We start from the raw sequence: 22,253 nt of genomic DNA, 5'->3' as shown, positions 1-22,253 counted from the left end.
TCATACTATTAACCAGTAGCTGTTACCATGTTGGGCTTCTGACCCCCTTAAAATGGGGTCTCAACCCTTCTTGTTCCCACTCAAGCAACTCAATTCTCAACTGAAAAAAAAGGGGGATAAAGTAACCACAGGAAAAAAGCATTTGCATTTCAAAGATCAATCAACTCTAAAAGCCAACATCCTGTTTTGGGTTGGGTTTGCACATCAGCTCCTCTGACAAGGGCAAGCTGACAGGAAGGGAACGTGAACAGCGTTTACTATATGGGAAACTGGCTTTTTGAACCCACCATTCTGCTAACGGTGTTCTGAAGTATCTGCTCCCGCCAACCCTGCCCTCGCCCCTCAGCATCAAACTAACACTGCGGCCGCTAAGCCTCACCCTCCTCTTCAGGGAGTTATCAGCAGGAAATGAAGTCAGTTGGAACACTTTGTACCATTGATGTTTTTTGCTCTGATTCTGCAGCTGCCGCGAAGCATGCCTCAGAGCGCACACACCCGCGTGCACACACGCGCACACACGTGCCAGTGCCCGCGCGTACCCACGGCCCGGCGTGCCAGGCACTGCGCACCCCTGGGAACCGATGTGAATGGGAAAGCCCCGTTACCGGAGAGGCTTGAATTAAACAAAAGGACACGGTTATAAGTGAGTCTTGCTAAGCTGTATCGGACAGGGAGTGCGAGACTGTGTGTTGGGCGGTGGCCATATAAAAAAGTAGGTGATAGAGATTAACTGAAAGATTGAACCATTTCACGTGTTCCTGACTGTCATCCTGCCCCTGAGTGGTAACATCACAGTTCAGATTAACCAGGCTTCTTAACTCCCAGGCTCTGGGCAAAAGCCTTTCCCTAAGCAGAGTAAAGTTAGGAAAATGCTGTACCGCACAGGGAGCGTTTCACCTGCGGTGCTTTGCCTGAGTGCCTCCGCTCACAGCAACGAGATCGCGCTGAGGCAGACCACCCTTGCTCGTACCAGGCCACTTGGGGCTGGTGGGTGCTGTACAGGCAGCTGGTGTCATCTCTTGCTGCACTTGCATTTCTTTGGAGAGCTCTTCTTTCACTGCTGCTCCGCCTGACTTCAGAGAACAAATTGAGCTGGAGTATTAAGAGGCATGGCTGCATCCCGTTATATTAATATAGTGATGGGACAAATGTTATCCAGCATCAGCCATTGACAGCTTGCTTTTAGACTGAACAAGTCCTTTACCAGCTACTAGTTTTAATACACAAGGCTTAATATAAACAAACAAAAAGTTACGGTCAGAACACAGGTGCTGACACAGCTCCAGGTATCTGTGCTGGATACAACCATGGTTTTGATTACACTGTTCTCAGGCCAGTCCTACTGCCCATCTCTTAACGTCCTAGAAAGCAGTGTCACAGCCAGCCCTCGCACCAGCTTCCTCAGCATGCTGCCCAAGCTCTGACTGAACAGCAAGATTTTCTGACTGAAAATGGAACATTTCTGATCCCTAACAGGTTATGCACAGAGGAAGCTTGCCTTGCAGCTGCCTGTGTAGTGGCTGTCAAAAAAAGTTAAACGGACTTTTAGCTCAATACCAGGCCAGTGCTATATTCATTTTACCTATCTTTTAAAGAATACACGGATAAAAGGGTCAGAAGCTGAATTCCCAACCAAGTTAATTTGGGAACTTTGAGGATGAGAACAAATAAATGCATTACGCACAACCATGCAACACCTTTTTCTGTTGAGCAAAGGGCTGTGTTGTGTGCCATTTCCTAATAGCGGTAGCATGGCATTGTTCAGCAGGGCTGGTATCTCCTCAGGAGGATATCTAACCAACATTTTTAGAAACAATTTGCATGGTGGGTCTCATGTGGCACTGAACGTTGGCACTTCAAAGCACTGAGTACTTCAGCTTTTGCCAGAGCTGACTCACAGGTCAGTCGCCTCTGTCAAACGCAGCGGCAAGTGACTTTAATCACTCTGGCTGTCATTTGGGTGCGGAGAGCTGGCTTGGCTCAGAAATCAAGCACTACACATGGGGAGACTGCACAGCCTGCAAGTGTTATCTGGACAAAGAAAGGTTTCTGTTCATGGACAGTCTGCATGATCGAGACAGGAAGCCTGGCCCAGTGCATAGCTAGACTGTGTGTCTGAAGAGAAACCTTGCCCAGCCCATCAACAACCATGCTATCTAAAGAGAGAGCTGGCTCAGGGCAAAACCAGCTAGGAAGAGGGCAGACAGAGCATGATGATACACTAGCCAGGATGGAGACCTTGCCCACTTTCTGGCTAAAATATACTTTCTCCGGAGACACAGCCCCCAGATTCAGCCTGAGGCCCATGGCATGTAAACCACACTGAAATTAAGATTGTTCCATGAACTGGCCAGCTCTGGGAGGGAGTAAACTAGCTCAAACTATGGTGAGATATTCCTGTCTATTTACCATGGGTCTTTTTAATGTAAATAAGCACATGAGTTGAAAAAGAGAACTAGTGGTTAGCAATACTTTCTTGACTGTGTTTTGCAAGGATGCTGGGAGCCCCTGGACATATTGCACCACAAGAGAGAATCCTTCTCCTTTCTCTGAGATCTAGCTGAGGAAGTGAGAGCCTGAAGATTGTCTTCAGAGAACACATCCTTCCAGAGCAAGCTGAAGGAGTTAAAGACCTTATCCCTCACCCTTCAAGTTCACTCCACGCTACCCATCCAAGAAAGAGGGCACCAAAAGAAGACCCCTTCATTCAGTGCAGTATGCAAGTCAGTCAGTACGCCGGTGCGCACTGCCCACTGCAGAAACTACTCAGCCTAATAAATCCTCTTCTCCGTAGCAGAACACTATTTGCTTCCATAAATCCTGTTTAGCGCTGAATTCCCACCAGACTCATCAGCCCAAGTCCTGCAGGCCGGCTGGGGCTGGGCAGCAGCACCCCTCGCCGGCTGCGGACAGGGACGGCTGCGGACATGCCACAAGGCTGGAGGGGCAGGGGGAAGCGAGGAGAACTTGGCAGGCTTTGTTTGGATGGGTCGTTTTCTCTTGGCCCCTGAGATCCCGCTGTGCGGTCCCAGCGGTGGCAGGGGGAGAGTGGGATGATCCTCCACGCTCTCTGCGAGGTTCGCTTTGACTCTCCTGCCACAGGGGCTGTGAGGCTGCGGTAACACACACCCTGCCTGGCGAAGGAGGGACAGCCACGTTCAGCTAATACATACAGCTAAACTCCAGATTATAAAAACTTTCCGCCTTTCTGCATTTTCTTTTTCTGAAACAAAATAAAAGAAAAAAGAATCGCCAGCTCTGCTTCCCATATCCCCTTTATCTTCTTTCCTTTCTATACTTTTTGTTTTTCCCTGTGACACATGTTGTTACTTCCACATACTCTCCACGGCATCCCTTCTTTCCTGTGCTGACCCCACCAATCCCTCCTGTCTGCTCCCTGTCACGCTCTCCCGTTCCCCAGTAAAATCATTCACACACTCATCCCTCCCCTCCCACCTTCCCTCTACCACTCATCCCTTTGACTGCATCAGGTAAATACTGACGCTCCCTGCCCCAGGCTCTGAGGGCAGGACTACATGAAAATGGAGAGAAACAAGCAGTTTCTGTGTATACACGCACATGTTGGTGGGCAGAGAAGAGCAGAAGCTCTAATGTCTCTGTCTGGGTTAGCTAGCAAAATCTCTAATGAAAAGAGTTTGTTGCATTTTGTCTTCCTCATCCCCTTCTCTTTCCTACACCATTTCCTCTAGACCATTTTTGTCCCTTTCTTCCATACTTTTTTCACTCCTGCAGAATGCCTCCTCTGTTTTTCCCCTTCAACACATTCCACTCCTGCCCCTCATCTAAATATATTGCATAATCCCATATACATAAAGACAATTTTTACACAGTCTTTTCTTTCATGCCTCACTCATTTTCTTGCCACTTTTCTCCTTCGGACGCTGCCCTGAAACGTCACTAGTCCTGTATCACAAACAAGGCTGCTTGTATTACTCTGTTGCTGGAGAAGGAGCTTCTCACCTACCCGAGCTGAGTGCTTGAGGTTTTTTTGTTTTGTTTTGTTGTTGTTTGTTTGTTTGGTTTGGTTTGGTTTGGTTTGGTTTGGTTTTCTAGTTGCAGCAAACCCCAGGTTTCTCCTGAGCATGGCCAGGAGAGGGCAGCAGCGGAAGGGAAAGCCAGGCCCTCTGCCCACACTTGGCAGGCCAGAGAAATAGTGGAGGAAAAATCACTTTGTTCTGCCAGTACACAAGAGGACAGTACATAAATAGCAGGGAATGGATGTGGGGTGTATTTTCCTTCCTGAATTCAGCCCAACAAAATGATTCCTCTGGCCTGCTATAAGCTATGGGTGCTGTGGAGCACCTGGGGGCCAGTGGTAGTCATTAAGTTAGTTTGGGTTTCTCTGTGCAACGTTGCTGTGTGGGTAGTGTAGACATACTTGGTAAGATTGAAGTGGAATGGAAATCCACCACCTTTTAGTAAAAGTTGAGTCAAGTCTCAACATTACCCCAGCTGAAAACATTTCTTCATACAAATCATTATGACTGAGCACATGGTGATGAATACCTCAGCATTTATTTTTGTAAGTAACACACCGAAGGCCAGGAGATTGTTCATCTATCAAAACCAGGTCTTGTAGAAGAGATGGCCTTGACATACATCCTGCAGTTTGCAAGTGGTGGTGTTACCAGAAAGCAGTAATTAATTCACTCTCTGAGACTCAATTTTGGAGTTTTAGAAAGCAGGCATTCCTTGTTACAGCACCGGACACGCAGGGGAGAGCTCCTCCTACTGTATGTGTGTGAAGACAAAATCAACAAGCATTTATACTACCTTAATTGTACATATTCATGACATTTTAATCATATTTTTATCATATTCATAACTTCGCTGGGAACTCATTAGCGTATGTTAATGTCTCTTGCGTGTGTCTGTTGGAGTCTTCAGGTGGTCGTCGGGGGTCTTCAGATGAAGGCTTGCAGTCTTCTTCACAGTGTCTGCCAGCTGACCCTTCTGCACAAACTCAGTCCTGTGGTCACGTACATCTTGTTCTCCAAGGCTGGCCTGGTCTGGTTTTGTTGCTAATTTGCAGCTTCCTTATCTTTATGTTTCTTTGCCCTGACCCTTTTGCCAAACTGCCTCAAGTCAGTTTATTTTTGAGTTCCTCATCCTTCTGTTACTCTAACTACTCCTCAAAAGATTAGTATTTGTGCTGAAGCACAACGGTTAGAACAGCTCAAACTGATAAGGTTATTCCACAAATACGTATTTTCTAATCATCTCAGTTCGCAGGTATCAGTAAGGCTCAAGCTATGGCTAGCGGCAGACGATCCTCTCTCTGCCCGTTACAGTCCAAGCCCGTTCCGGGCAGCCGCCGCTCGCTGTAACCGAACGCCGGGGTTTCCCCCACGGAGGGCCGAGCCACCCTCCGAGGCCGATACAGCGGGGAGAGCGGGGCCGACAGCGCCACCGCCACCGCCACCCTCGGGGGGGCCTGACGGGCTCCCCCGGCGCGACAAGCGGGGGGCAGCGCCAGGGGACGGGGGCGGCCGGGCACCGCGCGGGCCGCCGCCGCCGCTCGCGCCTCGCAGCACGTCACGGCTGCGAGCCAGCGGGGCGGGGCCGGGCGGGGCGGGGCGGGGCCACCTCCCCTCAGCGCCTCCGCCCGCCCCCCCCCCCACCCGCACGCGCCGCTCGTGCCGGCGGCCGGCGTCACATGATTGGCAGGAAGTTCTGAGGAGGCTTTTCATTGGCCGCCGGGCTACCGGCGGCTCCGCCCCACTTCCCCTCCCCTCTCGGCGGCGAGGCAGCGGCGGTCAGGGATGTTTACAACCCGGCGAAAGCAGTGGGGGACTTGTCCCCGCCTCCAGGCGGTTCTCATTGGCTGAGGCGAGCGGGGCGTCGCGAGCCCATTGGCTGACAGGGAGCTGGCTAATTTCCAAGCCGCGAGGTCTTCACCGGCGTGCCCTTATTGGTGAAGCGGGGCGGGGCGGGGCTGTTCCGATTGGCGGAGAAGAGAGGGGCCCCGCCCCCCGCGGGGAGCAGGCGGGGCCGCGCTGGCGGCGGCTGGCAGTTTGTGGCGGTCGGCAGCTTGTGCGGGATGGCGGGGCTGTCCCTCCTCGGGATGGGGCTGCTGCTGGCGGCGGCTGGCGGGGCCATCCCTCCGCCGGAGGAGGCTGCCCGCATGGCGCGCTTCGTGCTGCACAACTGCGACTGGGGCGCGCTGGCCACCCTCTCCACGCAGGAGGGGCTGCGCGGCCGCCCGTTCGCCAACATCTTCTCCCTCAGCGACGGGCCCCCCGGGCCGTTCGGCGGCAGCGGCGTCCCCTACCTTTACCTCACCGACATGGAGATCTCCGTGCAGGACCTGGAGGTGAGCGGGAGCCGCCGGGCCGCGGGCAGGGCCGCGTCGGGCAACGGTGGGGCGGGGTTTTGCCCCCGTGGGCGGGCGGGGGGGATGTGGTGGGGGGCGGTGTTTTCCTGCAAAATCAGCTCCGGCACCGGAGTGCGCCAGCCGCAGGTATAACTAGTGACCCTAGTAAAGGAGGTTGGAGACTTACAAGCGCGCGCGTTGCTACTGTAGTGTCACATTTTTCTCCGTGGCCTGCGCTTTTTCATCTCGGGAGCAGGCGGTGGTCGGAATTTCTTCTGTATCAGTCGGGGTTTACACCAGCGTTTTTCTGAAGGCAGTGGAATGCCTCGAACTGCCTGTTCGGTGGATATCGCCGCATTTGTGAACCCTGGGGACAGTTATTAGCCCTTGAACATCTAAACGTAAGCAGTGCTGTCTACGTTGATGCTTAGAAGCCCCCCTAAGAATTTCCTTCTGGTCATCGTCCCAAGAATCACGAAACGGCAGTCTGGTAGAGGAAGCTGCTGAAGCTTCCAGCAGCGCTGACCACAGAAATGAGGGGCCACAGAATGAATATTTAAGCAAGGAGAAATTCACCACAGTGATCAAAAGCACTGGGAATGGTCACTGTGGGACAGGAATAGTAATTAAATCTCTGGGGTTTACTGTAAAGCCAAGCACACAACAAAATGCAGCAGACTGGCAGGCTGAGGCTCTGAGGGCATGTAATTGGCCTTGTGTCTGATCATCTCCTTGGCTATGGTCAGGAGAGAGCTGGCCAAAAAAGTTAGGGAAATAGCGATCTTATGTCTCCTTTATTAGAAAATGTTTTTGTTCTAGTAGCTGTTACAGTATTAGTAAAACAGACACAGAACTGAAATAGTGGAAATTTTTCAGACTTTGTTTTACTGTCAAACTTTTCTGTTTGCTCCCTGTCAGGTTTTAGTTTGTTGCATTAAAATAGTTTAATTATTTATCTAGGTGTGGTAGGAAGCCTAATTTATCTTCTGTAGTACCTTCACCCCAGCTACAGCTTGTTTTCAGAATAATGTAAAAATCATGGTGTAAACTGCTAATGAGCATTTTCCTTCGGAAGGCTCCTTCAGCAGATCCTTAATCTGCTGTTACAGGGCAGAAACATTTGACTGTGACAGTCACGTGTAAGGGACATGTGTGATAGGAGATAGTGCTGAATAATCATGAGTCAGCTGTTTTGCAGTTAAGCAACTTCCTATCTGTCAGGTGGTTGCTCCTGTTTTATCAGTTCAGTGGTACTCTGCCTAGTGTTGAAGTGACTTTGGGGTTTCTTTTTGAGAGGAGCTCTTTTAATGACACTTTTCAAAGTGCATGAACTTTCTTTGCTGGGAGATAATGAACTTAATGGGAGATAATGAATGTATGTGACATGCCACAGTAGGCAGTCCTGTTTTGCACCAATACTCTTCAAGCTGTATTTACCAAATTAGTTTTAGAAAAACAATCGGATACATATTCTTTAATTCTTCAAGTTAGGTGTCATGAATAGTCAGGATTTTTTTAAACCCAACTTTTAAAATTCACTTTAAATTTACGAAGAGCTGATGAGTTTAGGGGCAGGTGGGAGGCTTGTTTTGGAGGGGGGGGCATTGTTTGTTTGGGTTTGGTTTAACTAATTTTATCAACAGTTGTGAAACTCAGTTATCTTTCAGTAACCCTTTGTCCTTCCACCAGAATTAACTTAATGAAGTTCACTGTATCTCATTGTTTTCTGCCCTGTCCTGCATGTATGTAAATTGGGATATAGCCTCAGTTGGATGTAGGATAGCTAGACTGTATATTGAATTCAGAGTTTTAGGAAGTGCTGTTTTGTTAGGAAAAGATGGTGACAGCTTTGTTCTTTTTACTGGTAATACTGAGCTGAATAAAGCATTAAGAGCTGAAAATATGGCGGGTATGACTTTTTTCTTGCAAAAGAACATAAACCTCTTATCTTACTACTTGAATTTCAGATCAATTCAAATGCCTCCTTAACTGTGTCTCTGGCACAGACTCCTTACTGCAAGAAGCACAGATATGATCCCCAGAATCCCCTCTGTGCCCACATAATCTTCTGTGGGAGTATTGTAAAGGTAAGCAGCTGAAAATTGACACTGGACAAGATTGTGTGCATCAAATAGTATTGTTTAGTGGTTGGGTAAGAGAAAGGTTAGAATTTCTGTGCAAAAGTATGTGAAGAGACGTGTGCCATGATAGCAGAAGGCTAGCTCATAGTTTCTGTGAGGAAAATGAAGCTACCCCTTGACTTTTGCAGGAGCTCTGTTGGTATGTCTTTAGCAAGGAACTTGGGAGGACAGTATTGTACTGAAGAAAGTCTCCCTCATTCCTCTAGACCTGATTTGAAACTAAGAAGTCTTAAAGACAATTCTCTTGTGAATGAAGTAGGAAGGTTTTTCCATCTCTTTTGCTCAGTTAAATTCTTTGGTCTGTACAGTGTGACATACGCATTTCTGAAACTGTATTGAAGTAAACATTAACCCAAGCTATAAAGTTACAGGTATTAGAGACAGAAAAAGTGCATTGTATTATCTGGTGGCATTGCTGCCAGGGCAGTTTTCTTTTGTGCACCAGTACTTTGGTGTCCCGTAAAAGGAATTTAGAACTGCATGTGTTATTCATTGAACTTCTTAATCCCATTATTGAAGATAATGATTGAGGAAGAGGACCAATCATCATTACTCTCTTATATGATAATCTAAATTCTTATTTGATGTTTTCACACCTCAGGTATTTGTACATGACAGTCCAGCAATCCTTGAATAGATTTCATGAGTTTCTCATCAATAATGGAATAGTTTATTTTAATTAGTTTCTGTTGTACCATACCCAGAGCTCTGACTTGTTGATTTAACCCTTTAAAAATTTGCACATTGTATATTAAGCGCTGTCACACATTTTAGCTTCCCTTCTCTGTGGAATCTGTTATATAATACTGTGTGTGTGTGTGTGTGTGTGTGCATGCATGCATTTGCACATGTCTCAACGTGGTTGGATCTGTTTGTGTCTGAGTGAGCAGGTGCAGAGGAGGTAAAATTACACCTAAAGCACTATATTGTAATAATTCAGCAAGAATCCATACTTCTCTGTTTTGTCATTTGTTGAAAGATTTATTCGATTTATTCTTATGTTGATGAAGTACTTCCTTGCTCATGCTTACTTTAAAAGCACCTTTTTGATATAATATTAAAATCAAATACCTTGGAGTTTTTCTGTTGTCTCGTGTGCAGTTTTATACTACACTGAAGATGAGTGGACTCTGCCACAGTAATGAGTCCTTTGGGACAAGACATGGGATAAACCAAGAAGACCACACTGTAGTCAGCAGTGGGGTTTTTAGCTAAAATTTGTCTTCACATGACTGTATCTGACTAATATTTTGCTGGTTATTGTTTAGGTGAATGATTCAGAAGCTGGCTTAGCGAAAAAAGCATTATTCAGTCGCCACCCTGAAATGGAAAGTTGGCCTAAGGATCACGATTGGTTCTTTGCCAAATTCAATATCACTAATATTTGGGTCCTGGACTACTTTGGTGGATTGAAAATTGTGACACCAGAAGAATATTACAGCGTCAAACCTTAGTAAGTACTTAACTCATTATGTTTTGCACCTGTAGAACTTCTCCTTACTGTTAACAGTATATATTACCTGTCTCTGGTTTTTATACACATTTATGTCTTTTTCCTTAAGTAGTCCACCGGATGCAGTGTCTGAAATCAAAAGATTTGTTTGAACAGGGGGTCCACCTACTTAATGATACCAAATGTAGTATCTAAAGAACTATCTATGACTAACTGCACTTGTACTTCAGCTTAAATGCAATTTCTTGCAAGGAAGGACTCCTGTAGAGTGGACAGAGTCACTGTCCTCTGAATTAATTGGAAGACAGATGATGTTTTGATCTAAAAGTTAAAAGTAGTGAGATTATTCAGCATTTATGAAGCTGTATTAATGGAATTGCAGCAATATCGCTTCATATTTTCAAAACAATTTCTTTTGAATCTATCATTACGGTATTGAAGTATAGAGAAATTATGTTCTATTGTCTACATAAAACTAAGTCTTCAAAACTCTCAAATACATTTTGGTGCAGGCAACACATAGTATTCAGTTTCACTCTTATTCTTACTCATTGTAGGTGGAAGAAGATCCTTGGTGATGCTGATAAACGAATGAATTACCTTGGCTGCTTCATGAAAGGTTTATTTTTTTCTATGTATTGTGGAGCTGAATTAATAATGCAAAAAATCAAACACCTTGTAATGTTAATGAGCTTGTATAACCCTTCTGAAGCAAACGTAAATTCTCTCTAACTAGCACAGCTTGAATCATGTCATACTCAAAAACCTTTGTGCATAAGCCATAACTAAATTCTATTCATCGAATGTGATTATGGCAAGAAGTCTGCCTGACAGTCTGCATTCAGAAATGCTGTGTTTAGAAAGGGACTAATCCTTCCATTTCCAGTAAGCCTCCCAATGCCTTAGTTGAACAATACCTGTTTGTGACCACTCTCCAATTTTATTTCTAATACCAGTTTAGTTTAGAACTTTATGGCAAAGTTAAGGGGTGACTCAGCTGTCTGTGCAATGGAAAGCATTGCTTGTATTACAATGGCAAACGATGAGTTCCCAAATTCTGTTAAGAATTTTCTTTGCACAGTAATACACTCACTTATTTGAGCTATTTTTCTATTTTGTTACCTATATTGAATGTTATTGCTAAGCTGGCAGTGGTGTTATGCCCAGTCTTTAAAAGAAACAGTGTGGTAAAGCCTAAAGTATCTGACTTTAGTATAAGAATAGTGGCTTGTAAATTGAATGAGAATCTTGTAAAGGGAAAATGTTTTTTGGTTAGGATTCTGAAACCTTCAGCTTTGTTAGTCTGATCAAATGGCAATGTGTCAGCTTTTATTACCCTCAGCAGTAGAACTGAGCAGACTTTTGGTTTTGGAAGCCTTACACAGCAATTTTGAGTTAGAAAGCCAGAAGTGAGAAAGAAGCAATTCAGTATGACACAGATGATTCATGATTTAGAGACAATGAAAATTAATGAAAGGTGTGCATAATTAATTCTCTAAAATAAGCCACACACACCTACAAAAAAATAAATTGACACCTTTTTACATCCTCCCTCATCTCCCATGTGCTAAGTTCACAAATATCCAAAAGCAGTTAGGAGCAATTAAGTTGATTTTACAATGAGCAAATATTACCTAGTTGACAAGAGTAAAGAATGTGAGAATTTGGACTCCTTAGAGGTAGAGCCATACCTAGAACAGTGGAATTTGTCATGTCAAATCATCTCTATATCTTAGTGTTGTTTTATCATTACTATTCTCAAATACTGGAATGATTTTTGAAAGTATTTTTGATATAACTTATTAAGTTTTCATTTCCTGCAAGGGGAAAAAGGTACTTATTACTGTATCAATCCCATTCTGGTCTACTATTTGAAAATTAATTTAGGATCAAAAAAAAAACCTTACCATATGGAAACAATTCATGTTGAACATGTAGCACTGACATTAAATAGGAAATTGAAAAATATTTTTATATAAGGTGTAACAATTGTGGAAACTCAAATGATCCTCTGATACAGACTTAATCCTTACCATGGGGACACCTGAATGCAGTACATGTCATTTTGTAACTTTTGATGTATGAGATTGATGATGTTGGGCTTTTGTCAAAATTAAAATGTTTTTTGACAAGTGGTGTTGAGTGTTATTTATTGCATGTTCAAGAATACTACTCTCACGTTGTCTTTCACACAACCACCTTCTCTTCAGAGTTATTTTTATTGTTGCTCTGGAGTCTTTTATGCTTGCTAAAATAAATAGTGAAGCACCCCTATTACACTTGGCTTTCCCTCCTTGGATGAAATAAGGATCTTCATGCTTTATTTCTTTTTTGTGTCTAATATTGTGAAATGGAACATAAAATAATAAGTTATGTTTATGAAAATGAACACAAGGATTATCTGATTATTTCTTTGGGCTAGGGCTTCTATATTTCTAAATGACTGTATCGTCAGCAGGCATGTGCAGTTATCCCCAGAGTCCATCATGTGTTAACAGGTACTTGGGAAAACAAATGCCATCACTCCAAATGACCCCACTTCCTTCTTCCCCCACATTCCCAGGCTGGGCATGACATCAGATGGTATGGAATATCCCTTCAGTCAACTGAAGTCAGCTGCCCTGCTTGTGTCCCCTCCCATCTCCTCATGCACTCCAGACTCCTGGCTGGTGTGCCAGAGTGAGAAGCAGCAAAAGTCTTGACATTGTATAAACAGTAACTAAAACATTCAACTGTTATCAACACTGTTTTCATCACAAATTCAAAACCTAGCCCCAAACAATCTACTATGAAAAAAATCAGTGCAGCCAAAACCAGTACAACACCTTTGAATGAATCACTGTCATTTGAGGGTTTGGCGAACTATAAAACTTTTCCTTTGTATTGTTTCTGGTTGCGGTGTTGGGTTTGATGGTCCTGTTATTATCAATTCCCAAGTCTTTTCTGATGGGGAGTGGAAGGGCTTTTATTGGGAACAATGCACCTTAAACAGTTTTGTAATGCTGCTGTATTTTATTGGAACAATCTTGCATCATCCAAATCTCTTTACATTTGAAAGTTGAGGCAACCCCAGCCAGGTATTTCTTGTGGAAAGTGGTGAACGGTCATGGTTAAGCTACATCTACAGAGCTGGATTTGGGGGTTACACAGAGGGAAAACTATCTGGAGTTGTATCTATGCATCAAATTGAACACTTGGCTAAGAGATTTTTGTATGTAGAAGTGGAACGTAAAGCAGACCAGGGTATCAATCATGCTAAACATCTGGCTTTTTTCCCTTAGTAATAGGCATGTAAATGCTAGTATCACTAACTCAAAAGTAATTAGCTTTTGTCATACTTTTTTCTTACCTTTTTTTCTCCCTGTGCTCACCTTTGTTGTATTAGGCTCATTCAGGAATTCACTTGTGACCATGTGTCCTTTTTTCCTAATATACAGCAGTAATACTGATGCTTAGAATAAAGAGGCTGAGTATAAGAAATTAATACAGCTGTAAACAATGAGTCAGGGTTTTGACTTCTGACTGTGTATCCCATACTGTGACATACTCGGCATAACTGAGCATATTGGAATGAAGTCATTCTCTGTATCCAGGAAGTTAAGCTTCCCCATTCGTAGATAAGAATCTGAGACATGGGATAACCTTAGGTACCTCACTAAGTTACAGGATGTTAGCTGGGAATCTAATTAGGATAATCTCAGCCTGTCTCTCTAGCGATATAGTTATGTTTTTCCTTTGTCTACTAATCTTGCTCATTGACATGTTTTTGTTTCTACTTCTTGATTTTCAATTTCTTTCTTGTGTTCTAATGTAAGACAATACATTCTTGCAATGTGCTACATTTTTACAGAAGAGATTTTATATATATCAGGTATTAATTAGTTTAAACCTTTACTGACTTCTATCTGGAATTAATTTCTTACCTATTTAATGTTGCATCTATGATCTGCACAATAAAACACAGGTAGCTCAATCAGAGTATTAGATTAAGACAAAAAGTAGTAATCCTAACTTAATGGATCAATTACTTTTCAACAGGTTTTTCCCAAATAATACCATACTGAATCTAGAGAGATTCTAGATCAAATAAACTGTTATATTATTGTTGAACACAAGAGGGTGCCATAGACTTACATTCAGGTTGATTGTTAAATGTTTAATACTTAAAATTGGTTATTGAATTCATCATAACTCAAAGATGCTAGAAAAGCACATGACAGGGGGCATGATATGAACAAATTCTTCTTCTACAGTGCTTTACATTATGAATGCTTTCCTCCATAAACACAGCAGCCTGCTAGCTGCTAAAAAGAAACATTCATCATTTTTTGTATTTTGTAATCATTTTGTGCTATGGAGTGCTCAGAAGTAATATCCATGAGAATGATTTAAAGGTTTTTAAATTAAAAAACCCTAGTAAGGGAAATGGAGACAGGTATAGAATGCCACAGAGCTTCAACTGGGAGCAGCTACCTCCAGACCCAATAGTGTTTATTCCTCTCAGTACTTACTAACTATAAGAACCCAAAGTGAAGGTGCTTGGTAGCATGACGCTGCTTTGGCTTAGGCTTATTGTTGGCTGAACTAAACCACCTGATTCTGATTTGTAATTTCCAACAGCTAATTAATCTCATTGGACTGTCTGTGTGCCCCCTTAGCCCTTCTCCCGTGGCTTGGGCTGCCTGTGCTGGAGGCCAGCCCGGACTGTGTGCAGGTGTTTGGGGGTGAAGCGGAGCTGGGAAGAGCCAGCTTCTAAGCTTCCCCTTTTTTCTGGGGGCTGTGCTGGAGCTCAGACCATCACCGCTTGCCTAGTCCCACTGACTTGACCTCAAACTTGCTTCAGCTGCGTTTGACCCTGGTTGCTGCTGCCTAACCTGTTCTTCTGCCCAGGTACTGTGGGACTGTGTGTTTTGGTGCAAGGCTGCTGCCCTGTAGGCCTTGCCAGCTCCCCTGCTCTGGTGGAGCAACTGGCTCTTGGTGCTCCCCAACAATTGTATTGTCCTTGCGGGGAAGCTCAGTCCATGAGCTTCTCGTGCAAAACTCTTGGGAGTTGCTCCCAGGGCTTTTTGACTTAAGAAATTTTGTGCCTAGAGGCTTCCTCAGAGTTCCTGTGTTGAATATTCTAGTGTTATAAGGTTAGAGTGTAAGACTTGTTCTGAGTATAGTGGTTAATGTTCTTTGTAGCCTGGTTTTCAATGGAAACAAGGCTTAGGTAATATGTTGTCTAGGCACTTGCTTTTGTTAGATTTTTTTTACCCAGTTGGATTTAAATTTAGAACAGATAGTCTGACCCTGACGCCACAAAGCTGCTGTAGATGTCATGATAATTGGGAGCAAAAGAGATAAAACCCTGTTCATGTACGTTAAAGGTACAAAAGTAATGCTTTTAAAAAATTCCTTAATTGTGCTGGTCATAAAACTGCTAGAGTCTTATGGTTGACTGAGACTGGGTATGTAGTTAGTACCTGAAGTGGTGAAATTTTGTATTATTTAGTGGGTGTTTTACTCAAAGAATCTGATAGCTGTAGTGATTGTTCTGAGTTATTTGTCTTCGTTATTCTTTGTCCTGATTCCTGTGGCAGTCAGGCTTACTTTTGCATATAATTTCTCCAGTATAAACAAAAGAAATGGCACACTTGTGGTGGCAGATCCAACAACTGCTGCGGGTCTTGTTGAGAGAGGGGAGTCTCTCCCTCAACCTCAGTAATATTGTCAGTGTACCCATACAGGTCTAGAACTACCTCGTGTTATTTTTGCTATTGCAACTCACCCAGGCTGTAACCTTTAATCATTTTGTACCCTTACTTTTTTTTTTTTCTTTCCACATACCTATTAAAGTGTAAATAGACAGCAGTTTGTGGGATTGATATAAAATACTTGTAAATGATCTCAGTACCCTTAGAGGAAGGAAATGCTTTTTTAAAAACAAGATGACTTCTGGTTGCTACAAACAGTAACTTGACAAAGCCATGTAAAGGTTATGTGTGTGCGTGTGGAAACATGAAGAAAGACTTTGAAGAAATAGTGGGTAGTGTCTATGTAGTTGCATATGTAAGCGTGTATATTTATGTGAAAACATTGAAGATATTTTGTGTTTCTATAATGTTTTATGCCAGTGCAACCTATTAAACACCACCCAGTATTAAAAAGTAACTGCTTCTAGATTGAAACGAAGCAATTGTTTAGAGATCAGAAATAGAGAAATAATTGCACAAAACCTGCAGTATATTATTAGAAGAACCTCACGTAGTTCTTTCTGTTGTCATTTAGCTAAAACCAGTTGCCTAATCAAGCATGACTTGGATTTTTTAATTTAAGTGCTTAAATGAATTTTAGTTCCTTTAAGTTTTCCCTCAGGTGAACTTTTGAAAATTGAGGTGTGTGTTAGAGGTGAAGAGGGAAAGGAAATAAAGGGAATGAAGATACTTGTCATAGGCCTTAAAATCTGGCTTCACAGTACTTTTATATTCAAGAAAGACATAACCTTACCGATCGATCAATTATAGTCTGTACAGCCATGCAAGAAAGTACTGAAGATGCTCTATAATTAAAAACAGCATTTCCAGAATGTGTGTTTGGTGGTAAAGTCCCATAATTTTTCTACGTATACTGTAATGTAATCAGGGAAATTCATCTGTGGTTAACAGGTGAAAATGTTAATGATATGAGAAGAGAGTAGCTTGACTAGCCTAAAGAAAAAGCAGTGTTGTAGTGCATTAAAAAAGCAAAACAGAAAAAATAATTCAAGAGCAGATCATAAAGGCTTCACTGGGGAGGAAGGAATCAGACATTACAGATTCAGTAGTCTCAAAACTGAGTATTCAGAGAGGGTGCATTTTAACTTTCTAGTAACATCTCCTTAATAGGCTTCCAAAACCCATGTTGCACTGAAAATTTTAAGACCCTAGCAGGTACAGGGAACTGCTAGTGACAAACCCCCCCAAAATAATAAACAGCGATTTGTTCTTACACTGCATCAGGGCCTGTTTATTGTCTCCCATAGGAAATATGCACTCATGGCTGTGTTTGCATGGTACTGCACAGGTGTCTGTTTTGTTTTGTTTTTTTCTTGTTGGATGTGGCAGGGTTTCTATTTGCACAATGCAGGTGCAAAGAGTAGTAACAGTCAAGTGTTTTTTTTCTTGAAAAAGTAGTATTTTCATACACAGAGGGGAGCAGTTGTGTTGCAGTTACCTTAATAAAATAGCTTGAATCTTAGAATATTAGTTTGATTTTAGTTTAGAGTATGATTTTGAATTTAAAATGCAGTTATAGCAGCTATGAGAATATAAAGCACACTAAGGCCCTTAGGAATAGGTAGCTAGTATGGTGTGTGCTTTGAACACTGTACAAATTGCTATGGACTCTGAATTAAAACAATGGATACTGGTTATGGATCTTGAGTCAAAACAATAGGTACCAGAAGACACTGGGTTTGGTTTGGAAGATCAGCCAAAGAAGAAATGAGCATTGGCCAAAGATGAAATGAGCATGTGCAAGGATGGAGTTCAGTCAGCGGACACAGTGAGGAAGACTATCGACAACCACCAGAGGACCCCCGTCCAACATAACCGCGCATGCGTTGGAGACATTTGCATATGATAACGGTTTCCAGGAAATAACATGAATATGCTAATTATCACCCTCCCCTGATTCTATTAAAATCAATCAGTAAAGTTGACCGATGATTTCTGTAGAATAGGAATATAGGTAAGGTGAGGTAACTGAAATCTAATCATTATTAAGGTCAAACTAAACTTTATGAATTTTGTTGATCTTATATAACCATGACTGCTGAAAAAGTGTATAAATATGTCGTGCTTTGTACCTGTCGATGAACACGTCTTTGGTGGAGCCATCCCCCATGTTCCTCAGTGCTGGAATAAAGAAATGCTTGCTTATCTGCTTTGTGTAGGTAAGTTCTATTTGCAATTGCAGCCGCTAACAGTTGTAGCAAGACCAACTTCTCTTGTCTACCTGTTGGGAGCTGCAAAGCAAGTCCTGTAGTTAGACACTGTCTTCTTTCCAGCTCTCCGTTTGCAGTGCTGGCAAAAGTGCAGGGCAGAGACTAATCCCACTGGAATGCAGCGATTATCACTAAATAAGTATTAATTGCTGCATTCCAAGGGGATTAGCACAGTTGAACCCAATTATAGCAAAGCGAAGCTTCACTGTAAGGCACTACAGTGCATTGAAATGCAGTGAAGCAGTGTAGGACTGTCAGCCCGCAACATTTTGTCAATAAAAACTGGGTTTACACACTGTAAACAACAGGCTTTTTCTTTTCAGTGTATTAGACTACTGCATGAATGGCATGCCTTGCTGGGGGCTACAGCTTGCTCACCAGAGAAAATTGTTGCTTATTTAACACCCATTATTTTTGTGTGAACATCTCAAAAAATTATTTTAATATTTGTTGAGCTAGTTGTGGTGCTACAACTGTCATTGCCCGCTGGATCAGGGGCAAGACTCTGCAGTCTGTCTTGATTCTCCTGTCTCTAAAGTTGGCCAGCTCCTTCACCAGGTGATGTAGGAATTAACTTTGCTTGCTAGTACTAACTGTGTCAAAAAGGCTTAGGAGAACTTTTGATAACAGACCTGTTCTCAGTCCCGGCAGTCTGCAGTGAGGATTACAGGCAAGCTCTCTGTGGTAGCAGTACATGAGCCAGAGGGCAGTGTGTAGTTATTTTTTTAATCCTCAACTTGACTGTGGTGTGGGTTTGTTTTTCAGTTTTCATTTATTTCCTGTTAAAACTGCAAACCCTGATTCTATGTATATATATTTTTTAATAGTATAGTCAAAGCATATCCAGTAAGCATGAAAAGGGAATGCTTCTGGGGTTGAATTGGCCCCTTGCATTAGAGCTGTTCCAATATTTCTTGTGTCCAGAGAAAGAATGGCATATTGATGCACAGAACCAACTGAATGCATACCTTGTCTATTTTATGAAAGATGCTATCCTTACAGATAATGAGCTGCACCTTAACCAGGGTTAAACACAAGTGAGTTACAACTCACTTAGGGACCACTTCAATTCCCTGACCCGTTCAGTTTTGGGAACCATAGATCAAATCTTGCAGTCTTCCCAGTGCAGGTAATTCTTGAAATGCACTTTCCTCCACCCGTACATTTAGATAAAGAGTCAAGTTTAGCTGAGAGCTTTTCTTAACCCAGCAGGGAGGGTTTTGTGTCTCTGCTGTGGCCTTGTCTGTATTGAAAAAAATAGCTGCTGGTTCAGCTGAGCTAGTGTTGGCATTCATTTCTAGCCTAGTGTTAACAAAGTTCTTGTGATCTGACTGAAGTGAGTAAACTGAAACATCAGTATGGATGTTGGTAAAAATGCACATGTGAGATTCGTAAGAGATTGTGCATTAGGCAATGTGGGCTGGAAGTGCTGAAGCTTTTACTGTGCTATGTAGTTCCTAGAGATGCAAAGACCAAATAGGCTGAAAAGAAGGCAACACTCCAAGAAAATAATTCCTCATCGTGTATTTGCAAGATGTATGAACACAGAAAAGCTTTTCCCTAGAGAAGAAACCACTTCCCCTTTATCTTTTTCTGAACTCCTCGACTGCGTATGATTTGTATCTCCCATGCTGTACTTGTTGTAAGAATAACTCATAATATAAGCATGATTACTCTTTTGTATACTTTCATTGTATTTAGATTATAATGATAAGCTTGCTCTATTTCAAAAGTTGAGGGATGGGGAGGAGAGAATTTCTAGGGGCGCTGTCATGCACAGCCTTTTTCTAACTCTACCCACACTTCTAAATGAAGTCCATACGCTCTATTTCTCTGACCTTTCCCTATCTAGACATCAAAACATGCTGGCCCAACTGCTGTTCTCCCAGTGTGCCTACTGTTGCCATTAATCTCCCTTTCTTATACAGCTCTCCATTCCTTTTCCTTACCTTTGGCCTCAACTCTTTATTCAAAGTGATAATTTGCTGGCTTTCTGCCGGAGGGAGAAGCCATGATCAATAACAGGAGGAGACAGAGGTCAGCAGAATAGTGATGAGCAGTGCCATTTGCTCCTCTGAAAATACTGTTACCTAAAAATATCAATAACTAGTATGATATTATTTTAGCTTTTGGATAAGGCATCAGAGATTTAGGCAGCCTGCAGTGGGAGCAGGGGTCTTTTTCCTCTCACTAATTCCTTATTTCAGCCAATCTTCTGACACGGGGAAGTGGACAGAAAGGGCTTTATTCAGCTTGTGTTGGAATGTACCTGAGCGCAGCCATTTCTGAGACTAATGACACCTCTTTCAGCTTCAATGTGTGGTGGCTCTTACGGGCTATGCTTTGCCTTCTGCCTGGTGGTGAGTCAGAGCCCATCTCCAGCCTCCTCTTGCAGCTTTTGTCATAGAAAAGCCACAAAGGAAACCATCCCCAAGGCTGGGGGAGAGCAGAGCCTCAGCAGTACTGTCTAGGTATCACAGAATGGCATGCAGCACTAGGTTTTGGGCACTGGAGTAATACTAGTGTCTAATAATTTTGGTATTGGCTGATAAAGTATATAATAATTATTAAATAAAAGGATAACACTGTTTTATCAAGGTATTAGCCTTCATTAATCCAGACAGCAAGGTGACTAATTTCTTGGTCTCCTTCTTCCAAGTACTTCAATTTACTTTGCTTTCAAAAGACTATAAATCCTTACTTCTTATATGCACAATAACTCTCACCCTGCCAGTTGTCTTCATACTATTGGGAAATAGGTATCACCAATCCTGTTCCTGCGCCTGCTGGGGATGTACATTCCTCTTCTAAGAATTAGAAATGGGGAAAAAAAAAAAAACAACTTATCTGAGATACTTGTGCTTCTTTCCAGCCTAAGCTCTGATCCTGAAATGTATTAATAGTATTACTGTTGTAAACGCACAGCAATTGTCTGTTGAGTCAGTTGTATTTTGATGGGAGGGGAGGAGGCGGCTGAGTTTTAGGCTTCAAGGTGCATCTAAGTCATGTTTTCAAGCTTTTCTAATTCACAGTTGTCTAAAATGTACTTTTTATTTTTGTTATTAAAAGTGAAAATTTGTACTTGTTCACATTTGAAAAGAGCACAATAATGTGAGATCTCTTACAAAGTAAGAGTTGGCATCACTGTGTCAAGTGGTATGATTTTCATATAAATGCTCTAGCACTTTGCTGGAGAAATTACTTCTAATATCTGCTTCTCAGGAAGATTTTTCTGAAACTCCAGATTTCACCTTTCTTAATTTCTTCTCGTTATGCTGGGTTTCTTCTCCCCTCTATTGCCCTAAATGAATATGTTTATTAGCTGCCGCTGCTTGGTGGTAGTAGTAATAATAATAATAATAATAATAATAATAATAATAATAATAATAATGCAATGAGAAATGTTGAGGAGGAAGTACCCCAAACCACACCTTGGATCTCCCCTTGCTTTTTTCTTATGCCTTTAAAAGTTCTGTGGTGGTTAGTTCGGTTTTTGATTGTTTTTTGATAAAGAAAACCAATTCACCAAAAATCACAACCCCAAATACAAGCCACCCCCAGGTGTCCCTGATTCCTTGTTCTCTTTGAGTTCTAGTGCCTTGTTTTCCCTGTCTCCCTTAAGACTTAATTTCTTTATATGTAAAAGCTTAACTGCTCTGGCTTTAGTAAGGCTGATTTGAAAAGCATGTTGAGGTCCTCAGGTAAAAGCATAATGAGATGATTTAATATGGTTTAACACAAATCAGCTTCCTGTGCTTTTGCTGCTCGTAGTGTGTTCTCCTGAGTGACATTTGCTGGGTTACTACTAAAGCGTGCTTGTTCTGTTGTCTGTGTGGTTATCCACCGCTGCCTATGGAGCGCTGCTTTAATACTGCCTGATTTGATCACTAGCTTGACTTCGTAAGGAAACAAGTGTTGTGATTCTCCTGGCGCAGCCTCCCGTTCACCACCAACCACCCCAACCGCTTTTGACCTTGGGGGGTCAACATCAATTCAGCTAAACAAAGGAGACTCAAACACAACCTGTTCCTACTTGTGGTTTTGTGTAGCTAGCTGCAGCGATCTTATTAGTTCCCTCAGAGCAGCAGAAAAACGGAGGCATTTTAATTTTCGCGCTGGGCTGCTGGTTGGGTTGTTCAGCAGGTACATGTGGCACCTGGGCTGCGTGCCCAGCCGCCTGGCCCCGCAGCGGCAGGCATGGGAGAGCCAAGGGGGTAGCAGGGGCCTGGAGCAACGTGGGAGGCACTGCAGTCATCGTGCTGGATGGAGAACATGGATCTGTCAGAAACCAGGCTTTGCCAGCCTGCTCGGTTTTGTGTCGCGCCAAGGACTGTGTTATTGGATGAGCTTACAGTGTGG

The 22,253-nt window shown here is 42.9% G+C and overlaps 2 protein-coding genes across 3 annotated transcripts in view; both read left to right on the top strand.

Annotated features, from left to right (window-relative positions):
* The first annotated feature begins 6,016 nt into the window (after positions 1–6,016).
* On the top strand, positions 6,017–12,060 carry CREG1 (cellular repressor of E1A stimulated genes 1). Of its 2 annotated transcripts, XM_042788962.1 has the most exons (4): positions 6,018–6,334; positions 8,302–8,421; positions 9,744–9,928; positions 10,486–12,060. In XM_042788962.1, coding segments are annotated over exons 1-4 (579 nt in total). In that variant the 5' UTR covers positions 6,018–6,061; the 3' UTR covers positions 10,487–12,060. The 2 variants fall into 2 exon arrangements, with proteins under 2 accessions (XP_042644897.1, XP_042644896.1); XM_042788963.1 differs by lacking the exon at positions 10,486–12,060 and having other exon boundaries at positions 6,017–6,334; positions 9,744–9,929.
* A 2,192-nt stretch (positions 12,061–14,252) lies between these two features.
* The window catches only part of CD247 (CD247 molecule), a 66,297-nt gene continuing 58,296 nt past the window's right edge, over positions 14,253–22,253 (top strand). The window contains exon 1 of the mRNA XM_032988231.2: positions 14,253–14,818. The gene's annotated coding sequence lies outside the window, so the exon portion shown is untranslated. The remainder of the gene's footprint in view (positions 14,819–22,253) is intronic.

This window comes from Tyto alba, unplaced genomic scaffold (assembly GCF_018691265.1).
Source record: "Tyto alba isolate M040663 unplaced genomic scaffold, T.alba_DEE_v4.0 Super-Scaffold_14, whole genome shotgun sequence".
NCBI lineage: Eukaryota > Metazoa > Chordata > Aves > Strigiformes > Tytonidae > Tyto > Tyto alba.
Note: the sequence above shows the minus strand (reverse complement) of the source record. Positions and strands in the feature narration are given on the sequence as shown.